Consider the following 24604-nt stretch of genomic DNA (forward strand, 5'->3'; position numbering starts at 1 on the left):
TAAAAAAAACTGAAGTAGTAATCGTTTGATGTTTCCAAGCACCCAACTTGAATCTGTTGTATCTGATTAAATTTTGGTTCACTTTTATTTAAAACTAGCACCCTTGTCACATAAATATTTGATAAACATTAGTACTGTTCTCGCAATTTATTCATTCAGAAAACTTGATAACTTCTTCATCGATTGAAAAATTAATGACAATTTTACCACCAATTTCGTTATCCAGCAACCAACACTATAAAAGAATCCATCAGATTATTTTTGGGGTGTGGATAAAAAGACTAAAATTTTTTTCATTGAAACTTCTAGTGTTTTCCATTGTGTGAAACTATTTTGCATTAAGCAAGTTATTAATGATAAATCTAGTTTGGTTTGCACCTCAACCCATCCATAAATATTTCAGATTGGTTATTATGAAGATTAATAGTGATTTATGCATAATGAGGGCGTTATGTTCTTTCTATGCCAACTCTGAGCCAACTAGTCCGCAATACGTGAACTTTACTATAATCTCTTATAATCAACAATAATTTCGTACTATCTCCATCTTATAACGAAAAGTTGCTTTCTGTACTATAACATAACACTTCACTTGAACCTGTGCATCATGTGTACTCACTTTCAACTTCTGTGTACTCACTTTCAACAAAAACCTCATATGTCAACCCTTTGAGTTGCAGTACTTAAAAATGTACCAGAAAGGTCATCTTCAGAATGGACCAACTGTTGTAGAGATCCGGCGCTCTGATTTTGATGGATCAAGTACTGGCGGATTGCCCCAACTTCCGGAGATGTAGTTTGGCTAAATGTCTTATCAGAAAATTACTGTGGTGGTCTCATCACGTCAGAATCACTTATGTAGAAGTTGGGAGGCAAGGTTTTGGTGTATCACTGAGGATCTTAATTTTACTTTAACCTTAACATTTGTCAAACTATTTGATTTTTCTTTTTGACGGGCCTCGGTAATCTTGTTCTCCTATTGTCGGTTACTTCGTCTATGACGGTGATTAAAAACTGATATGTTCGATTTTTTTTGAAATTTTGTTAACCTGTATTTGTTAAATTTGTGAGTAGTGATCTGCAGACTCTTTATTCTCTGCAGAAGTAGGCAGCATTGCTATCAGCATTATCAAAAACAAACATTTTTTTTTTGTTTTTCCATCGAACATTGCAACACGATTTCTAACAGTTAACCGGGAAGTAAAAAAAAGTATTTGGTTGTTCAGCCTATTTTAAAGACAGACATGCTAGTGAGGAGTCAAAATTTCACACAAGAGCATTAAAGGGGCTCTTTATCGGATATTTAATTATTACTACAGGCTTTTTACTGCAAAACAGAAAACAGGTCAAACTGTTACTTATAAAAAAGTAAAATTTAACAAAAGCAGTTTGTAAGGATTTAACAAATAAAATTGAAGGAATAGATTTTCATTCATAGATTCAGATTCAGACGAAGCAGAAGATAACATTAAGGATACATGTGAGTGCAGTAGTAAAAGCATTAAAGGCAAAGTTTTTCAACAAAAACAAAATAGTACTAATACTGAAGCTTCAAGTGCAGTTAAACAGTTAAAACATTGTCTATTTTTGCAACTAGAAGCAAGTAATTTTGTCAAACTCAATCCTTAGATCTCAGTAATTGGATATAACCAATGCCTCCGTAAAGTTCCTTATCTGTCAAAAAAGTAAAAATAAGATGCCAATTAGGCATCATGTGATAGGCAAGTTAAATCTATACCGGCATGTGGTTAACAGGCCATGCTTTTTTGGTTAGAGTAAGAGGAGACGAAAAGATCAAAAAATATCAAACACTGTTGGTGGGAAACAGCAGCAAAAATTGTGAAAAGTTTCAAGTACCTCTGCAAACTTGCAGTAAAAGCTACCAGCAAATTTTATGAACCTCAAAAACAGATGAAAATATTCACAAGTTTCAAAACTCAAAGTGGAATAACAGCTTCTAAAGAGATAAAAAATTGAGTATCTTGAAAACTTTGCGTCATTAATCAAATTCTAAAAGTTTTAGATTTTAAATTCTAAATCTATTTTAGATTTAATAGCTAGCCAAATAAATAGCTTTTTTCATTCAAAGGCTTGAAAAAGTAATTTACTTGCTTCAAAAAATAGAAGAAGTAAAATGAGGATATAATGGACAAAAGTATGTTTACAATATTAAAAACTCATTGTACATATTAAGCAAAGCAGCCAAAAATTGATATAATTCAATCCCGTTTTTTCTAATTGTGCAATGTTTTGACAGTAACAAGAAAGACTGCTTTCAGGTGCCAAAATTCGAAAAAAACGACTAGAGAAGAAAAAGTTTCCATCTTATATTGAGTTAACAGCTTAGTTAATGCAGGAACTAGGGAAACGTATATTAAGAAATTGGTATAATCACGAGATCCGCAAATTGAAACGGACAGAAGAAGAAACCTTGACTTTTTTACAGAAAAGAAAAATTAAGAAAAAAATAACTGTAAGACAAAATATTTACACAAGGCATAAAAGAACAGTTCAAAATGCAAGACTGCAAACATAATAAAGCACCAGTTGAAAGCAACTTGAAACTAGACGCAGCACAGCAAAACTCTGTGGGAATGCACAAGATTTTAGAAATACTTGGGAATGCACTTTGTCTATACTGAGCAGTAGCTTTTATCAGGCTTCTTGAATGAGACAACTAATGCTCATTTTAATGCAGGCAAACGCGTGTTGTGACAATTGCTGCAAAATATATCTCTTAACACCCTTTTTCCAACAAATAGATACAGAGTGAAGCATTGATATCAATTATAGTGGCTTGACAACAGGCCACGGTTTCACGCTAGGAGACAGCGGAGGCCAAATAATAAGCACCGGCATCAACTTCGAGACATTATCAAAGGACTGGGGTACAAGAAATGGTCACCCGCAACACTCGAAATGGAATAAATAGTCTTGCATCAGCTTTGCAAACTTCAGGACCTCAAAAAACGTAGAAAATACGTTGAAACTGAGTACCACGTCATTAAAAAACGCGCTGACGACAACTCAGTTTGGCTGATTCACACTGGCAGCTGACTACTGATGAAAAAACTATCACAATTGAAAGTCAGACAACAAGAAAAAAGTTAAAAATTAATTGGGTGATGTTACATTCTTGCCTGATGGCTGCAATCTGACTGGGAGTTTGAATCTCAAAATTTTATTGTCTCAAATTTTTTGAGCTACATCAGCTTCAATCTATAACGTGCCATAACTCGTAATGTTGTTGCGGTACCTTGTCTGTAATGCTGCTAATAATTTTTTTTTAAAAACACCGATAAACGCTAAAAAAATAGTGAAAAGTATTGCAGTAAATTAATTTTTCCAGGGGTAAATTTTCTTTGCGTTTTCATTTTTACATTTTTATGAGATTTTTCTAAAGAGTTTCTGAAGAATTTAGGGATGTTGGGGAGGAGTTCAGAGTTTTTCGGCAATATTTCAGAAGCTCTTCAAAAATTGAATATATTTTTTTTTGTTGAAAACTTAAGATTGAGTAATTTTTCTATTGGACCGAAAATTGACAATAGCGTTTATCATTTATATTTGAAACATTTTTCTCGCCTCAAGTCTCGATTTAATCGCCACTTAAATATACGACTGCTACCTGCAATTACATTAATGAGCTGGCTGCTTAAAACAGTGCTAGAAATAGAAAATTAGGATTTCCAAAATTTTTTAAAACTTTTCTATATGTTAGCTTCGAACAATCGGTTTCACTATCTATCTTAAAGATTAAACAAAGCTATAACAGCACTTGATTAAAATAAACTAACAGAAAAGTTGCAAAAACTTTGTTATAATTTAAGTGCGCGAGCAAAAATTTTTTGAAATCGAATTTTTAAATAGACAAATAATTTTTTAGACGGGTTGGAAATAGAAAACTGAAAAAAATATAAAGATATCTATTTCTTCAAACTGTTTCTCATTAATACTTTGGATCTATTCGGTTTTCCGTCTTCCCCCTAGTGTTTTTGATGTCCCCCATTTTCAATTTATTCGCAGTTTTCGAGTTTTCGTATAGCACATAGCTGAAAAAAATAAAACATTCTTCTTGAGGATGTAAACATAATATGCCCACTAACCGAAACAAAATATATCCCGTACTTTCAAAAAGCTGACTCAAAAGTGAGAAAATTCAAATATCTACAAATTATTACAATGTTCAAACAAAATCTAGAGCAATAAAAAATTCACTAATTTGTTCACACGAAGCTATGAATAGAAAAATTTGTTCACGTGCGAAATGCAAGAATTTCTGATATTTCAAGTTTCATTTCAGTAATTTGTGAAAACTTATTTCCAAACTAACTTGAGAAAAGTCATAATTGTTGTAGCGTTTCCAACTATTCCCAGGAACATGAACGACAAGACAATAACGCCCGATAAAAAGTGAACATAATAGGGAACTTGTTTGTAAAATATTCCCAAATTAATTTCTGTTTCATTTAAATTGTGGTTGTTCAGGTACGTCATTGTTAATTACAAAATATATAATAAGTTTAGTTATTGTAAAAATAAAGAGCAATAATGATTAATTAGAATTATCAAATAAATCCTGCATCTTTAATTTAACATTTGAATTAACAATGAATTGATTAACTTAATATTTATTATTTTCAATGAGGTTAAATAGGAAGTTTAATATTCAACAGCTTCTGTTTTCACATCGAGTGTAGCTTTTGTAAATATATCACGTTCAGATAGAAAAATCAAAAGTAAACAAAATTAAAAACAAAAACGAAAAAATAGATAAACTTAAAATTGTTTATAACTTTTGAAATTTAATATAAATGAAGCCCTATATTTTTCTTCAATTTAACTTTGTAAATAATGAATGAAAAAATCAAGGCTTAAATTGCGATAACTTTTTTTTTACTGGGAAACAATAACAACAAACGAGGGAATTATAATCATAACTGGTTAACAGAATAGCAAGCAATTATAAATAACATTTTCAAATAACCTTTCATAACTCAAAAAATGCCAACTGAAAAAGGCAGAGTGGTAGAAAATCAAAAATATTAATTTTAAAATCAATTTCGAAATAGTTTCATGACACAGTTTGATATATCACAAAATAATGCAAAAAGTCGGTATATTTTAAAATAAAAATCAAAGAAATAATTCCGTAGGCGAGAAATAAGTTCAGCCGACTAATTTTCCATTCATTGAAGGTTTTCCCACTCTTAAAGTGAAGATATTCCCACTCTTAACTCTTTTTCATTGCACGTCTTCTGTTTAAATTCAAATATTGCGCTTTTTTGAGGGCGCGATGTGATTGGCTAAAAATAACAGAACATTTCAACGCCAATATTTCCATAAATGTTTTCAAAGAAAATAATAGGAGAGCGAATTTTTCAGCAGAACAATTTAATTGTTAAGTTGCAGCAATTGTTTTCAGGAAATTGTTTATTATTGTCGCTCACTTGACAAAAACAATCAAAAGTAAACGAAGCGAACCGAGGAAAGCCCTCAAATCCATGAAACCTAAAATTGTTTGCAAAAAGCTGCAAAAATCATAAATGAAGTGAAAAGCTTGACACGGCAAATGGAAAAAAAATGTGATGAAAAACTTCAATAATGTTTTCGGTGTTTATCAGATGTTTTGACTTTATATGATACACAACAAGAAAAAAGGCGGAATCGTCCCAGAATGGAAAAAAAACAAGACGGCGTTAAGGAAAGGGGACGGATTTTTGGCCTCTAAAGAAGGTTTCTTTCTCGCTTAGACTAGATTTACAATTCTCGTTTTGACTTCATTTTTTTGTTTTTCTAGTGATGTTTTGTGAATTAAAAAATTTCATTTTTACTGAATTTGAAAGCTGCTACCTCTATGATCTCTTTAATATTCAACTAAAACACAAATACCCTGCTATAATATTCAAAATCGTTTCATAAAATTTCAACTTGTTTTCAGAAAAACTTACCTGAGATCCTGTAGCTAAATGTTTATTGTTTAAAAATGTAAAAAAAAGCGTTTGAACAAAATATATAAACTATTTTGGTTGTCAACGTAGAAAGCACCGTTTTTTAATGATGTCAAATGATAATAAACTCTTTGACGAAAATTGAACAGTTTACATTAATTACAGAAATTTGAACAATTTAAAGAAAAAAAAACAAAATCTATACTAAAACTAAACAGTAAACACAAGTTCCAATGTACGCCAGTTTTGGCTAAGAGAAGCCGAGTTGACATTCAGAATTAATTTGAAATTCTTTAACTTGGAAACTGGCCGTGCTAACGGCTTATCTACTCAAACTCGTTCTACGGTTTTGAGTTCTAGTCAACTTTAAGTTAATAAAGTAGAACTTCCTGACAAGCTATATAAAACTGCTGACGTGAACAGTTTATATTTGGTTGGCTTTTCATACTTCCGGCAGGACAGACCATGATGACTTAACAAGATTAAAGATATGTCCGAAAAGCATAAAGCGACATTTAGAACTATACTCTCCAAGGAACTAAGAAAGTCAGAACTCATGCCAATTTTGTTCAGAAAAGACTTACAAGCCAGTTCTCTCTGGCCTCTCTGACCTCAATATAGTCGTAATGAAAAAAGAAGTGCGAGTAAAGAAACTTAAAATATTCTGGAGATGCAATGTTTCAGAACTGAATTAAGTTTTTGCACTTGAAATCTGCTGGTTCAGCGCTGAAGTGCTCTGAGACTCAAATCCGGGCTCGTCATGAACATAACACTGAAGAATATATGCTTGTATTGAAAAACCCAATACAGTGGATTGAAGGCTCAAAATGTGTACCAACTGACGATTTGATAAAACCATGAGTTTATCTGTTTTTTTTTCTCATTAGAAAATATCGTCCAAAGACATCTCCAGCTGAGGAATTTAAAATTATGTTTCTTCATTCTTTAACATGACTCAACGCAAATGAAACAATAATGTATTCAACCAGCTTTTAATGTCAGACTAGTTTCGGTATTTTTGCTCTTTGACACAATTCCTGGCGGATCTGGGAAAAATTTTTCTTCTACGAAAAGTTATCCTAATAAAATGTCTTTGTGAATAGTAGTTTCTAAAATAATTTTTGAGCAATAAGCATATGCTTTACCACACTACTACTACACTACTAATCATATCAAATTGCGCTAAATTTTTTACATTGCTCCTAAAAAATAGAACAGATCTTTGTTTTTTATTCGATATTTCGATTTTTATTCTGTATAATCTGTTCTGCCGGGATTAAGAACTGCGCACCCTTCATTTAACTTTGAGAAAAATAGGGTTGAAAAATCTATTAGACAAGAATTCAGCTCAAACAATTCTTGATTTCGTGTACTCTCGATTTCTCTACCAGTGCTGTCTTGTCGTATCAGAATTCATTGAAAAAGGACATCAAAATTTAACTAATAACCTTTGTTGTGCGTTTGAAGTAACCAATTTTATACTCTAAATGGTCATCTGTTTTTAGACGTCTGTCAACAGTGGCATTTGCCACACTTTTCTACAATGAATCTTAACGTTATGATAATTAGGCAGGCGTTACGGAAAAATTAATTTGTATATATGCATTTAAAAAAAATTTTAGGTAACTATTTGTTGGTTTAAAAACCTAATTGGTGGTTGGAAATTACTCTTGTCTCTACCGGTTAGAAACTTTGGCATCCCGAATATAATTTTGCGTTTTAAAAAAGTGTTGTAAACGCATGTTTTAGGCAAATTGAACTCGTTTAATAGGAAAACATGAAAAAAATATTTAATTTTTTGGTTTAAAATGTGTTAATTAGTTCACTTCAACTATTTCTAAATTTCTAAATTTCTAAATTTCTAGTAATTTCTAAATATCAATTAGTGTTTTAAACACACAAAAAAACCCAATTTATTTGTGAGCAAATATTTACAAATAAGATTTTCCATAAATTTCATTTATTTAACATAAAATTATCATGTAACGCCGAAAACACTGACAAATGCAACTATATGCACTTGCCTAAAAACAGTTCATTGTATAATTTCTTATGCCCTCCAACACAAAGCAAACGTGAGAAATTTAATATCGATGTCTTTTTTGAAAGAATTCTGATAGAAAAGACCGCGTTGTGGACAAATTGAAACAAAAGGCTATCAGAAACCTTCTGATGTATGATCATGATCTTATTGTTTGTTTCTTGCCTTATAAATTTTTCCATTTTGCGATCCTAATTTTTGAAAACTAAAAGACTCTTAAGTTAGGGATTATGCATTAAACACATAAATTTGAGAAAATTAAAAATTCAAAAACCAAAATAATCTACAACAATAAGCTATGACTCCACTTCATAAAGTTCCCAATCTCGTGTTTTTTTTTCAATTTACATGCGCCGTCTTGTCGCATCAGAGTGAAATTTTATTTATAAATATTTGCTTAAGAGTATCTTTGATTTCTGTTTGAGGGTTTGGAACAATATTTGACGGTTCTGCTTAGAAACTTGGTCGTCAAAAAAAAAACTGGTTTTTGTAATAACAAGTTTTGCAAAACGCAAATTAAAGGCCAATTCAACGTGTTTATTGGGAGAACTTGACAAAATCTAAATTTTTATTTTAATTAAAATTGTTTTTGAATCAGTAATAATTTACCTAATTATATGATAGACGTTGACTTGATTAGATTAATAATAATAATGGAAAGTGTTACTAATTAAATACGTTTTCCCTAAAATAACACCTACGCCAGATTTTATTGGCCGGATTTCCATGGTGTAAGAAACCATGCAATTTCGAGTGAAAAGATTCCAATTTTCACCTAAGTTATCCTGGGTAGAGATTGTATTTGATTAGACCTTGGACCAAATTCGCTCTTGCCGAACTTTTGTTTAGCTTGATCTACAAGACGTATAAATATATTGTCTTTTATTTACTTATTTTTATTTATTTAAATTATTTTGTATACTCATAGCCATGGATGCCATTTTATGATATGCTATTATACTTTTTTGAGAAGAAGATGAGATAAAACTTCTCAAATTATAATTATTTACATTTAGCAATTGCCTTTTAAAAAAGAAAGCTTCTCTAATTAATCTAAATCTGGATTGAACGCGATTGGGTGTTGTTTACACAACAATTTTTCAACTGCTGACAGACAATAATGCTGTCAATTAAATTAGATAGAACGGCGAACCAGAGTCAATCAATCCAAAATTTCAGCAGAATACACAAAAATTGGGACTAATAGGATTTTGACCAATTTAGTCAAAATCAACTTTTTAAGCTGCCATTGCATCCTGCTGTTTCACGAAAAATGTAAAGCAATTGGCAAACAATTTAAAATTTTGATACCTATCTTAATTTTATTTTTGCAAATTTGTTAATTTTATCTGCTAAATGTGGATTTCCAATGTGCCTTCTCAAATTCTGCTATTTTTGGTCGACGATCAGTTTAAATTTTGGTACATGATGGAAAACAATGATATCGCAAAAAAGAGGAATCAAAACGATCAATAGACAATCGAGTTGACTTTTAAAGACAAAATTGTGCTACCTTTTTTTCTGCGATGTTGAAACTGCATTTATTGAAACATTCGACTAATATGCTAATAAGTCTTTACTGTGTAATTTCCACTATTTTAGGCGTAGATCATTACATTTGCAACTTTTTTACTACTTGAATAAAAGTCATATTGATCTAATAATCTTAACCGATGAATTGTTCTGAAACAGCATGTCTAATTTGAAATCGCGCCTGACATGAAAACGTTTAGTTCAACTTTGTGATATAAATTAAAATTAAGATGAAAAAAAGAGAACAACCGCGTGATTTTCGTTAAGACATTACTTACACCAAAGCGAGCAAAATTTGTTGTTCACGATTGCAAAATTCAAAACTAATTTTAATGGTTTGCTGACAAAATTAATGGTTTAGCTCACACATATATTAATAGACTTTTGTGCGCTAGGGAGCATGTTTTGACCATTTCAGCATTTAATTGGCTTGACCTTGAAACCCAGATTTTTCTGTTTTTGTTATATTTTCTGTTTTTTTTTCGTTTTCAGTTCCTTTTAACTGGAGTTGTTAGTTTTCTCATTTTGTCTTCGGTGACTTTTTGTGGCTATAAATAGTATTTCCCTGCGCATTTAGTGACCCTTTGAATTGATGAGTAGTAATTTATGATTGTTTATGTCATGAAAGGAAACTTGAGTAAAATTGCTTAAATTGGGCACTTATTGCCAATAAGTGCAGTTGGCCACCTAGTTGTTTTTTTATTGCGCTTTCCCGACAAGTTTTGGAACAAAATAACTCTTTGTGAGCAAGGTCTTATAGTTAGGAGGAGACGTTTGAGTCCATGCTGCGCCATCGAACAAATGGAACAATTTAGAGAACTGTATAACGGTTCTTCATTTTTTTGCAGTGGAATGGGCTCAAAGTTTATTTGGCCGCATTGCTGACTCCAACAATGTCATAATTTTTCATTTTTGAACAATGGATATGACTTTGCAACTCGAATAGAAAAAACTATGATAAAATTAGATTTTTCTCTATTCTTCATTTTCGCTTTTGCTTTATCTATCATCTATCATGTCAAAACTCACCAGCTGAAACAAAAAACAGAACGTATTAATGTGATGACAGTTCTTTTGGAGTACCCTACCTAGTTGAGAAGACCGAGCAAAAACGACGCAAGTTTTTGGTTTTCCATGTGAGAAATCGTTGGTGTTTGTTCAGCATGCTCCGATTCAAACGTAAGAAAACGTCGAAATGTTTGAACTGCAACGCAAGGAAGCTTCGGTATGTTCTGTTTAGCAAGATTCGGTATGTTCGGTAGGGAACGAGAGAAGTCTTCGTTTTCTTTCAGCTCAAACAAATTCGGTATGTTCGGTTAGTAGACGTAAAACACTTTCGGTATTTTAGTTTTCATACGTAAGAAATAGTCCGTATGTTGGTTTAAGAACACAGGAAACCTTCGTGGTAATGCTAAAGAAAATGAATTATCGCAAAAATTGGATCAACTTGAAGTTTGTCTGTCATGAGAAACAAATGAACTAATACGAAACACTTAGTGGAAAGCCATTTTTGCGCTTAGCAAAACGCTTTTCAGTTCTCTTCAAACCATGGCATCTGTGTAGACCTACGAATAGATTTATGCAAAGCATCTGCTAACGCACGAAAAAACATATGTTTGATCATTTAACAAAACGCAGCGTGTATTTTTTCTCTTGAAATTTGGCCCTAAAATGGATAATTGATCGCGTTTTCTGTAATTTTTTTTACAGGTTTTTTGGTTTCGTTATAAGTTTATTTTGTTGACTAAGAAATTTTGGGAATTTTTTGTCGTTTTTGGCTGGAAAAAGCGACGATACCGACGATTTCATAAGTTTAAAAACCGAATGTTTCTCAACTAGGTGACAATTTGTAGAGTGTTTTTGTTTTCTGCTTTTTTCATTTGGATTTTTCTTTTTCTCTACCATATGAAAAGTACAATTGATTGTATAGAGTGGCGGTTTAAATCAGAAGTCTTCCGGCTACGCTTATGTTTTGAAATTTTATCCTTAAGAATTAAGAGTTGCTAGATCTGCAGCTTTTTACCTGTGAACAATATTATATGTAAAATGTGTGATCATACTAATATTCACACTATTTTTCAAAAAAAAATAATTAATGTTTTTATTGGTCTGTACTAATAAAATGTGGGTCCAGCACAATTGCTATGGAGGGTTTATACAGGTTTAAAATTCATATTTATACACGTCATGCCCTATCGGGTGAGGTGGCTCACTGAAGTTGTTTTGTCTGTAATTTCACATTAAAACGGCGGTTGATGACAAATATTTATCTGATTTTTTCTCACCTGAGAAATCCGTAGATTGTGTTCACGTTTCCTAACGATCCAATCAAGCAAATAAACAACATAAACACACCTACACAGAGGTGTGCAAATTTGGGCACCGAAGTCGAGTAAAGATCGGTTTCCTTCTGAGCCGAGTTGCTCTCGTTAAATTCGGCCGAGTTAAAACCCTTAATTTCTTCTGAAATCACATCTATTATTTTCGGTATAATATTCATGTTGGTCGGGTAACTTCAAATATGCAACTTCTTTAACTAAACTTTTTTGAGCTCGTGATTTTGATTGTAAATAACGATGCCGCGAATCTGGTATACTTTTAAGAGCTTCAAAAATTATAAATAAACGAATAAAAATTATTTGTGAGCATGAATAAATTTACTAATCTTCAATTTATTCTTATAAATTAACCAGATCAAATCCATTTATGAATAAATAATGTTTAATAATAGAAAAAGAGGGTAATAAATATAAAAGGTTACTATACTTTTAACCCAATTAACCAATTTAAACAATTCTATTTAATTGTAACAATCGCAAACAATATCAATTCCATGGAAAACTTTTTTCCTGCGATAACTTTCCTACAATTCTACGAATTTAAGATCGAAAAAAATGAAACCAGAACTTGAAAATCTAAAATCCAAAAAAAATATGGCGGCCGTGATTCAAAGCCCATTGTGAGCACTATGCAGAATTTTTTTTCAGAAAATTGTTGTTTCTCAGAAAACTGAATTTCGAATTATGATGTCCCAGCTCGAGTATCAAAAAAATCCTTGGTAACAAAATTACAAAGTGATGAGACACTCAAAATTAGTTCAAACTTTTTAGCATTGAAAAAGTAGTACAATTGTTCTGTCTTTTGTAGGTAGAAAAATAAAAACTAATTTTGAGACTGTGTAGATGTAAGTTAATCGGAAAAAAATCGATTAGCGGTTTTTGTGAATCGGCTTTGAGGGAAAACCTGAGGCAGAATTTTTCCCAAAACTAACTGATTTTAAAGAGATTTATCCTTACTTTTAATCCAATTTAATTTACACTTTTAGTACTCGCAGGCTTTTAGTGTGTTTAATTTATCTGTCGCTAAATTTTCAGGTCTGATAGATTTAAATTCTTAAAGGGTGGGGTGAAAAAAGAAGCAACTTGAAAACTAATAGCTGTCATTGCCATTATAGAATTCAAAATTGGGGTTGGTTGGGGAGGGAGGGGGGGGGGGGGGGAGGGGGGGGGGGGGACAGGGTGTTTATCTTACATATTGGCCGACAAGGTGTTTAGCCTAATTGAAAAAGTGATAAATATAGCCCACAGCTTAATTCTGATTGGTCGACAAATCTAATTGGTCAAAATAGCTCCAATCACAACAATAGTTGCCCGGTCAGATTTGTTGACTTGACTTTAGATTTTCATTTTTTTGGTTGTCGGTAAATCTCTATTTTTTGGGTCGTTTTCTAATCCCACCGTCGGCTAAATTGTTAATCCCGAAATTGGGCGATGAATTCGCTTGTTTTTAACACGAGTGAAATTTTAACCGCAAATTGGTTTACCGGGATTAAATTTCTCCTAGCTAAAACAAGGGGGTGAGTTGAGACAAAATATTTAGGAAAAGTACCTATGTTAAATTAAACAATTTAACTATTTGTTCTAAAGAAGTTTACAGTTTATTTGAAGGTAGCCTTCAAAGATGGAAATTTGTAATTTAGGCCGTCGTGAAGGTCAAAATTGCTGCAAGTATTGTTGCAATTGAACGGCAAAATTGTTTGCTGTGACTAAAAGTGTCAGAGATGATTAATTCTTTTAAAAGGTTAAAAACGCTCAAAAACGTCCTGAAAATACTCTGCCTCAAATAGGAACATTTGCCCATTGTTACTTTTGGGCACTTTTATTCTCGGCTGAACATGTCGGATATGTCACTGCTCAAACGTTGAAACCGCACAGTTTGAAAAATTAAAAACTGGATTTTTCGCCCAATAATTACCCGTTTGTGTGGAATATTTCATCATATAATGGATATCTTGTGAAAAAAAGAAAAATAGTCAAAAATACAACATATAGTTCCAAAAAAAACTTTTTTTGGTCAAATTTTTAAAAAAAAAATTTTGTTCAAAATAAATTAGCGTTTATGCATTATGGCACCAAAAAGCTATCTACAACAGAAGTTTGAACAAAAAGCGGCAGACATGAAAAAAATAATTTTTCAGCTCAATTCGATTCTCTAGAAAAGCCTCATTATGCACGTAGCTCTATTAACGTCTAACAAGCGGTGCGTACAATTTCAATGAAGATCTCTAACGATATCTGCAGTAATTTTGACGCAAATTTTGACACTTTCCCATAATTTTCCTTAAAAAATTGCACGTATACATAATTGATCACAGTTTTTAAATTGGACTCAAATCCGGACTATTTGTTGGAACCTCCAGCAGAGTCCCAATCAATTGTTCTTAGAAGAAATTGATGAGAATCAATGATGGAAAATTGTAACTCATCAGAAGACTAAGTAATGAGTTTCTAACTTGAATATATATTCTTTTAACGTTTGTAAGCATGCAGTGCACGTGATCGTAACTTCAAGCTGCAGTTTTCCACTTTTTTGCTCATGAAAGCTTTATACTTGGAGTAACTTGTGATTTGACTGTTTTAGAAGAGATAGTAAAAACAAATTTATTGTTTCAAGACAATTTAAGAGAAATTGATTTTGACAAATTTATTTTTCAAGACAAATTTATTGATTCACAATACCAAAAGCGTTTATTTGTAGTTGAATGTAGAATTTAGAATCAACTTTACTATGTTTATTTGATTTCAAAATGTATGGGTCAGAGATTTTAAAAGACTACTTGATCAACAAGAAAAAAATAAAAGTCCAGAAAAATAAGTCAGCAGAAGAAAATATTGTATAAACAGAGCTTTTACAAGTTGCTCTTAACTGAATCGACATTTTATGATAACTAAAGAAATGTCTGTTTAAAAGAGAGTTGAATTTTTTATTTGAGAACAAGATAAGACAAGATATCAAGTTTCTTCTAAGTAATTGTAAACTTATCGGATTTACCATTTGTAACTAATATCATAAACGATTCTTGTCAAATTTTTTTGACAAAGTCACCGTGCAAAAAAAAATTTAAAAAAAAACCGGAAAGTTTCGGTTGCGAAAGAACAATGTTAATTTTCTCAAGAACTCATAAGAATGGTAAAAGATATCGAATATATGAAAAAAGGAATAACTTATAGGTGTAGTTCATAAAAATTATTGAATTGTAAATTAGTCAGAAATTAGTGCTATAAAAAGGCATTAAACAAACGACAGTTTAAAAGTCTAAGATGTTGTAAGAGCGTAGCAAATAGTTTTTTTTAAACCCCTGTAAAAATACTGAACAGTGTATATTACTAAAATTAACTGCTTTCGACAGCTAACTCATTGTTTCATCCAGTATAATTTTACTGATTTACATTAAAAAATTTTGCGTAAGTCGATGAGGTACTTTTTCCACTTCTTCGTCTCACATCAGCTTCATGTCATTGATAAAACCAAGACGTTAAACCTTCGGTGACTATGATTTTTTTTCGCTGCAAAAACACTGATTTTTATTTTATTGAATTTTATTCTCTGGAATTATTTTGAAAATTGACTAAACTAAACAGTAACTAGCGGCTAGTAATAACTTTTTGCAATGCTTATAACATCAAGATATATGCTCCGCAAATCAAAAGAAATATTGGTTACTTTTTTCGACCACGAGTTTTGTGACCAAATTTTCTCATGTGTGTTTCAGGTGTCAATGAAAAAGCTTTTGTCATTATATATTACCTTTTTTTCGTTCTCAGAGATTCCACAATTTTAAAATCCAATCCCAAAAACGTGTGTTTTTTTCACTTTTGAACACATTATCTATTTGCAATTAATAATATGAGAAACAACTTTGCGTATAGACAAAAATCGATTTTCTGTAAATGTGTTGGAATGCAGGTGTTGAGGTAATATTGTCTAACAAACTAATTTTAATGAAAACATTTGCGCCCTTTTTGATTTTGTAACATTTTTGTTTGCATCTTTTTATGACGAACTGCAAAAAAATCTGTTTAAGTGCGAATTCTACGCTGGACGAACTTTTTAATGACCTCACGCACATTTCTCTACTATGAATACACCGATCGGCCAAAATTGTCCGGACAAAATAATACTCGTTTGAGTATATAGGTCCCCCCCAGAAGTGGAGTCGGAACGAAAATAAATTTACTGCTTAAAGAACTGAATTACAGTACCTAAAATACTTTTTTGAAGTGTTATGTCGAATTTAAAAGTTGCTCTTAGCTGCATTGACAATTTATGATAACTAATGGAATGTCTGTTTAATTGAAAGTTGGGTTTTGTATTTGAGAATAAGATGAGACAAGATATCAAGTTTCCTCTGAGTAACTGTAAACTTAGCGGATTTACCATTTTGTAACTAACATCATAATCGATTCTTGTCAAATCTATTTGACAGAGTCACCGTGCAAAAAAAATATTAGAAAACAGAAAGTTTCGGGTTGCAGAAAGAACGATGTTAATTTTCTCAAGAAATCATAAGAATGGTAAAACATATCGAACACAGGAAAAATGGAATAACTTATAGGTTTAGTTCCTAAAAAATTATTGAATGGTAAATTAGTCAGAAATTAGTGCTATAAAAAGGTATTAAACGACACTATGATGTTGTAAGAGCGTAGCAATTAGTTGTTTTTTAAAACTCTGTAAAAAACACTCTTTGTGATCCTGTAGAAATTCAGAAAATGGTGATATCTTTTATTCAAGACAAATTTTTGACACGATTTTTCTTTCGTCTGATCTAAGAACATGTATTGTTATGGTATTGAAAAAGCTTTTGCCATTATACATTAATTTTTATCGTTCACAGAGATTCCACAATTTTAAAACCCAATCCAAAAAATTTTTTTTTTCACTTTTGAACAAGTTATATTTTCGCAACTACTATTATGAGGAAAAACTTTTTGTATAGACAAAATCAACTTTCTGTAAATGTGTTGGAATGCAGTTGTTGAAGTAATTCTGTCGAACAAACTAATTTTAATGAAAACATTTTTGCACTTTTTGATTTTGTGACACTTTTGTTTGCATCTTTTAATGACGAACTGCAAAAAATCTGTTTAAGTTCGAATTCTACGCTGGACGAACTTTTTAATGACACCACTCACATTTCTCTACTATGAATATACGATCGGCCAAAATTGTCCGAACAAAAAAATACTCATTTGAGTATATAGTTCCTCCCCCAAAAGTGGGGTCGGAACGAAAATAAATTTATTGTTTCGAGAACTGAATCACAATAGCTAAAGGAATTTTTTGAAGTGATATGTCGAATTTAAAGATTGCTCTTAGCTGCATTGACAATTTATGATAATTAATGGAATGTCTGTTTAATTGAAAGTTGTTTTTTTCTTGAGAATAAGATGAGACAAGATATCAAGTTTCCTCTGAGTACCTGTAAACTTAGCGGATTTACCATTTGTAACTAATATCATAATCGATTCTTGTCAAATCTATTTGACAAGGTCACCGTGCAAAAAAATATTAGATAACGGAAAGTTTCGGTTTGCAGAAAGAACGATGTTAATTTTCTCAAGAACTCATTAGAATGGTAACACATATCGAATACAAGCAAAATAGACTAACTTACTTGTAGGTGTAATTCATAAAAAAGTATTGAATTGCAAAATAGTCTGAAATTAAGGTTATAAAAAAAACATTAAACGACAGTTTGAAAAGCTAAGATACTGTAAAATTGTATAAATTATTTTTTTGTGATATATATTCTGAATAGTATATAAAAGTAAAATTGATTGCTTTCAACACCTAACTAATTGCTTCATCTAATATACTTTTACTAATTTACATAAGAACCTTTTCCCAAGCCGATGAGGTCCTTTTTCCACTTTTTCATCCCTCATCAGCTTCATATGTATGGTAAAACCAAGATGTTTAACGTTTGATGACTCAATCATTTTTTCGTTGCAGAAAAATTGAGGGGCTTCTTCAAAAAAATGTTGTTTTTGTACTGAAAACACAATATTCAGTTTTTTGTTCGATCAGTGTTAATTGTGATCCTGTCAAAATTCAAAAAAATGGTGAGATATTTTATTAAAGACATATTTTTGACACGATTTTGCTTCCGTCTGATCTAAGAACATGTAATGTCATTGTATTGAACCAGCTAACAGTAATTTGATAAGAGAGTAGCTAACTTATCGAACAACAGTCACTAAATCGTTTTAGGAAATGAGTTGTGGGTTCTAGAAAATTAGGATTTAGCGCAAGCAGATCAAGATTTTAAATTTTTCTTTGCTTTCTTTACCTTTTATTGAAAGTTATGCGGTCTTCAGTCGACTTCGACTGCATGTCATTTTGGAATTCAATAACAAAGATTAGTTAGAAAAACTAGAGAAAAATGACATTGATTTTTGGCTTAAAAATAGAAATTGCAATTTCGTGGGATAATGACACTTGAACTCCTTGAAATTCGATGTGCAATGAATATCGCTCATTTGTTAAACAGTATTAGAGACCAGAAAAAAATCAAAGATAACAGATACAGAGTGTGCATTTGAATAAGGATATAATTTTATCACCAAGTCAGTAAGTAGAAATATTTTATATTACTATAATTTATATTTATATTACTATAAAAAACACTCCATTAGTAGTGGATAAAACAGGGTCCCAGCCACCAGCCCAATTTGTCTCATTCCCGCCATGCTAGCCGCATTCGGGGAAATGAGCCAAATTTTACTGGTAACTGGAACCCCTGTTTTATCCACTGTTCTATATTCCCTCAAAATCTATCATTTCCTGTCTCACTTAGTGCAATCCACTAGTACAGAGTTAAGCTTGTAATTATCCTTATCAGACGGATAAATCGGGTTCTATCCCCACCGACTCCGGTGGAAGTATCCCAGATACCAGTGTAACCAGAGAGACCATGTAAAAATCACGTAAACCAACTTGCGAAAAAACTTGAACAAAAAAATTGAAAAAAAAATATTAAATAATAAAAATTTAATAATAAAAATTAATAAAATGTTCTCTAATCAATATTTAATCAATCTAAAACTAAAACTTTCTGTCTCACTTGGCGTAGTCGTTAAATCATCGAGTCTAGTTAAGTTGCTTTAGCAAACGGAAGGTGTGGGGTTCCTTCCTCATTGACTCCAGTGAACGTCCACCGATTTGATGAATTACTATAAAACTAAGTGAGACAAAAAACCAAATTCACAGTTCTTAAAAAGGATGACCCCCGCTGTGGGACTGTATATGGGACACACTGTGATGGGTATACAGTCAAAAACACTGAAGATTGGTGGAAACACAATGATTAGTGGTTTTGTTTTAGTGTAACTTGCGAAAATCTACGAAGCCACTCTGTGGATTGGTGTTACCACTTCATGGATAATCTGCACAAAACCAGCTAAACTCTAAACTTTTATATTAAATCTTTTGACATATTCCCTGAATCTATCTTTGGTTTGTGTGTATCTATATCTGTTAAGATAGATGCATAATCTGCATCTTCCACTTCTAAACCTAAAGAAAGAAATATGCTTACAAATTTTACACATATTACACTCTAGATATTGAGTTGGATTGCCATAATGGTCACCCAAATGTTTAATATAGTCTCTTACTTTAACTGTATCTTTGCATATATAACAACAATATTGTAATTCTTTGCAATCATTATAACAATCTTTCCAAGGAATATTTTTACACTTATCACACTTCATTTTTCATTTTCGAAAAATAATTTTTTCCAAAATTTTCCTTAATAAAATACACATGTCTCACTCAACTACCACTAATGTAAACGTCTGCAGCGTCTGTGATTTATCCTTTGAAACAAAGAAGGATTTAACAGGCATCAATAATATGATTCTAAACATAAAGAATTGTTAGAGAAAATGTTGGGCTCTGATGATGAAGATCCAATCGATGTTAAAACCCAAAGCTGAAAAAGTTATACCACTTTAACTCTAAACTTCTACGTCAAATTTTTGGATATATTCCCTGAATCTATCTCTGGTATGTTTATATCTATATCTATGCAGATAAATACATAATCTGCACTTGAAATTTTAAAATCTAAATCCGCTGATATGTTGATTTACATTACACAAAATACAAGTTATATATAGATTAGGATCAATATAATGTGTACTCATATGATTAATATACTGTCTATTCTTAAAGTAACCTTTTCAGATATAACACTCAAATAAACTATCTAAACTTTTATCACAACACCCTCTCCAAGATTTATCTTTACAACTAACACATTTTACTGATTTAGACATTTTTAATTTGTATCACTTCGAAAATGAGTTATTCTGCTTAGAAAAAGATGTCTAAAGTAGAAAGCGTAAACTCTTGTTCTATTTGTGATTTGGCCTTTGAAACAAGGAAACAATTTATCAAACACAATTTAAGTGATGAACACCTAAACAGAGCGAGAAAAGAAATGGAAGGTGAAACTATGGGACTTCGTCGATGTTCCACCATGGAGAGAGTATATGACTCAGAAGAGGAATATTACTTCCTCAGACCTAAAACTAAAGATAACACTAAAGATATTATTTAAACTAAACCCATCACTAAACCTAAAACTAAAACCGAAAATGGGCTGGAGGCCAAGCTACTCCATAGTATTTACTCTGGAATTAAGTATGAATCTGAAGAATTACATGCAGAAACTGGAAAAAAATAGCCCTAACTACTCATTTTAAAGTCATAATCGTAAGTATCTAGAAAACACAGAATACTTTGATATAAACTCTAGCCAGAACATGAAAGAATTTTTCATTACTGATAAAGCCGGAAATTAAATTGAAGATATAGATGAACCTATTAATAACTCTTTAGATGAAATTAAAAGCTGTTATCAGTTTAGAAATGTTAAGAGTTTTAAACATAAGATCACAGCTGAGTGTGAGTACAGGAAGAGAACCACAGAAGATATTTTAGAAGTTAAAACTACTAAAATATTTTTTAACAGTGACTGTATTATTAATAACGCAATATATGAACATGGAGTCTTCACACAATGGCTAAATTTGAAAAAGAAATATACAAGGTTTATGGCTATGAATTTGAGTTTCTTGGATTAAGAAATATTCATATAAATTTTGAACCGACCAAAGCATCTATTGGTAGTTATATAGATTTACCTCCCGATCTCAAAAACTCTAAATCAATATTAAATAAACGCAATTACAAATACAACTGCTTCTAACTAACTATTGCTGCTTGGCTACATCCTGCTATGGACCACGCAACACGCGAAAGCAAATTTGTAAATAATCTAATTTGAACCAAGACAACAACATGAAGATGACTTTGCTTATATAATAAGAATACAGAAATTGTACAATATTAACATTTCGGTATACACACCTTGTGGTGAGGGCAAAGTAGAGTTGTTTAAACCAGTGGATGATTTGAATAAAGATAAAAAAGTTGCCCGAGTACTAGTTCGGGGAAATCATTGCGCTCTAATTAAAAACATAGAAAACTTGTCAGATTGACCAAATAAAATGAATCATAAATTTTATTACTGTGATAGATGTACATATTGGTTTAAATTTCAAATAAATATGACAAAAACGTATGCAGTCACTCTTTCAAACCAGAGATGGTTTGTCCCTAGAAAAAACATATTAATTTTATAAATGAACATAAACGTCAGAATATAAAAAAAATTATAACTGCTGATATAGAATGTTGCATTGTTAACGTCTCATCTGATGACTGCAAATATGTAATAGCTGAACACATATCAATAAACGTGGGTTACATCTGGCAAGGTAAATTCAAACACTACTTTGGTTTGGACTGTATCAAAAGCTTTGCTAGTCTATTAGAAAAAGAAAGAGAGAATAACTTCAAGCGTAATGAAAAGATTATATTTAATAAAGAAGATAAACTAAATCATGCAACCAATAGCACTTGCCATATATGCAGAAAAATTTGTATTACTAAAGTAAGAGGTCACTGTTATGAAACTGGTAAATATAAGGACCAGCATGTAAAATGTGTAATCTGAGGTACAAACAACAAAATTTCATTCCTATAATATTGCACAATGTCTCTATTTAGTGAGCTATTTAAGCAGAATAATGATAAAAGAAATGTAGGTAACATATCATTAGCTGCTTTTAAGTCTAAGATGCTTCGTATTGGTTATCCTAAAGTCTTAGATAGTTATAAATTCTATTCTATGCCTCTAGATCAAATGGCAAAGGTATATAATTGTAAAACTAAAGCATTATATCCATTTGAACACTTTGGTTTAGATTACTACGACAGTTTTATAGGTAATCTAAACATAGAAGCCTTCAAATCCTCTTTATCTAATAATTTACCAACACAAGAAAAAGTTATCTTTAACAAAGAAAACAGTAATAAAACTGGTAAAGATCTAACTATAGAGTATTTACAGAATGATGTTGAAATATAAGACTACGACATGAATGAATATGTTAAATTAAGTATGAAAGAATTCAGTCTCAATCCTCTACACACGGTATGTCTCTCGGGTTATAGTTTTGATTGTTGGTTAATGTCAAGTAGTGTCACATTAGATACATTACAAGATGAACAAATGCTAGATAATTTCGTTGAAGCAAAGAGAGGTGGTATATGTCTATGTGGTATAATGGATGATAGATATATTAATAAGAGGTCCATCTGGTATATAGACGCAAACAACCTATACGGCAATGCAATGATGCAAAAGCTATCTTACAGTGCTTTGAGTAATCTGACACATCTCTATATACGCGAAGCGGGTTCCTCGATACTATATTGAATACTCCAGATGATAGTGATCATGGTTACAATATAGTTTGTGATAATAATTATACTAATGGTTGTAAAGATAGAACAGAGCAACTAGCATTAATGCCTAATAAAGGAAACATAAATGATAATGAATTAGGCTACAGAGAAAGAGAAACAGGTAGGGCGAGAGCAGAGAAATTAATCTTAGATCAAAACAACAACACAGATTAAAAGGTTCATTACAGGATGTTAAAGTTCTATGTTAAGATGGGTCTAAAGTTAACCAAATTTCATGGGGTGATTAAATTTAAACAAGATTACATATGTAGAGACTATATTCAAAACAATACTAAAAAAGAGCAACAGCTAAATATGAAGTGGAAAAGGATGTAAGGAAATTATTGAACAACTCACTATATGGAAGAATGTGCAAGAATCTTCTACACTTCCTTCAAAGTAAGTTCTTACAAGTTGAAGAAAAGATAATGAAAAATATAAGTAAACCAACATTTAAGAATGTAACTATATAACTAGACATAAGGATTATAGCCAAATATATAAAATATGTAAAGGAAAAAGGAGAATATGATTCTCCAGTATATGTAGGTGTTACTGTTTTAGAATTAGGTAAAATACGTATGTAAAATGTATTCTTTAATATTCTTCAACCATGCCTCAAAGATCTACAGCTCCATTATAAGTATGCTGATAGTTTCGTGTTAAGCTTTAGTGATGGTATTATACCCGAAGATTACATGGATCTGTCCGATCTAGAAGCACCAATCAAAACTAATAATAAAGCCCCCGGCAAAATCAAAAATGAAATAGCAAGTAGAATAATAAAAGTGTTTATAGCCCTGTCACCAAAGACATATAGCTTCAAAGATTATACTAAGAATACTAAAGAGAAAGGAATAAAGAACTGTAACAAAGCTAAACATGGAGAGTTTTATAACGCATTAAATTATAACACACCGAGAACTGTAGATGAATGTAGAATACTGAAAGTTGATGATAACATGACAACAACAAAAACAAGTAAGATTCGGCTAAACACATTTGATGATAAAAGATTTTATGTAAATAACATTAAAAGCTATCCTCATGATGAGAATCTATATCTATTCAGAGGAGATCTAGTAAGTAAAATCTACCCAGCACCATTAGATTTAGATAAAAACCAACTGGTTAAAAACTTTCTAGAACTAGCCATTAATGATGATAGAAAGTTAATTGAAGCTGATAATAGATTATATAATGATCTGTGAATATAAATATGAATATGAATATAAATATAAATATGAATATGAAAATGAATATCAATACAAAAATAATTAGTAGTTAGTTCATTTTATATCAATATCTCTCCCATTGTAAAAATTATTTATATAAAAAAAAACTTTTTTTTATATATAAAAAATGACTACGCTAGATGAACTTATAGAATTAAACAATCTAGAAAAAGAAAACAGAAAGAATAGATTAGAAGATAAATTAAGACGACAAGAATATTATGGTGAAAAGGAAGAGTTTTTTGATCCTCTAACTAAAACTTTAAATACCCATAATGAACAGAATCTAGAATTGGGTGAACAAACATTAAGAGCAATAGGTTGGCAAAATCAAGAATTAGATAAACAAACTAAATCTATCGAGGAGACTGCTTCACAGATCGGTGAAACTGCTTCGCAGATCCAGAAAGCCCGTTCCCAGGTCGGTGAATGCGCCTCCAAGATTAATGAAACGTTAAAGGAAACTCAAGATATAGCACCAGTTTTTGTTGATACAAACACAGCCAATATTCTTCATTCAATGGGGGCTCAAACTAATCCTCAATTAAAATTAAATCTCGTAGATTTACCCACTAGAAGGAAAGAACGGTGTTAATATAACTCTAGAGCAGGGTGAGTTGTTACTTAAGCATAATATATGAATTTTTAGATGGGCTTATTAACCTTCTTACTAATCCAGATGT

General features: G+C 31.3%; 1 protein-coding gene across 1 annotated transcript in view; it reads right to left on the reverse strand.

Moving 5' to 3' along the window:
- The window catches only part of LOC142354209 (uncharacterized), a 135389-nt gene that overhangs the window by 95949 nt on the left and 14836 nt on the right, over positions 1-24604 (reverse strand). Inside the window, exon 2 of the mRNA XM_075406462.1 lies at positions 11808-11985. Coding sequence (XP_075262577.1) covers positions 11808-11985 — 178 coding nt within the window. The remainder of the gene's footprint in view (positions 1-11807; positions 11986-24604) is intronic.

Source organism: Convolutriloba macropyga, chromosome 15 (assembly GCF_964194025.1).
Source record: "Convolutriloba macropyga chromosome 15, txConMacr16.3, whole genome shotgun sequence".
Lineage (NCBI taxonomy): Eukaryota > Metazoa > Xenacoelomorpha > Acoela > Convolutidae > Convolutriloba > Convolutriloba macropyga.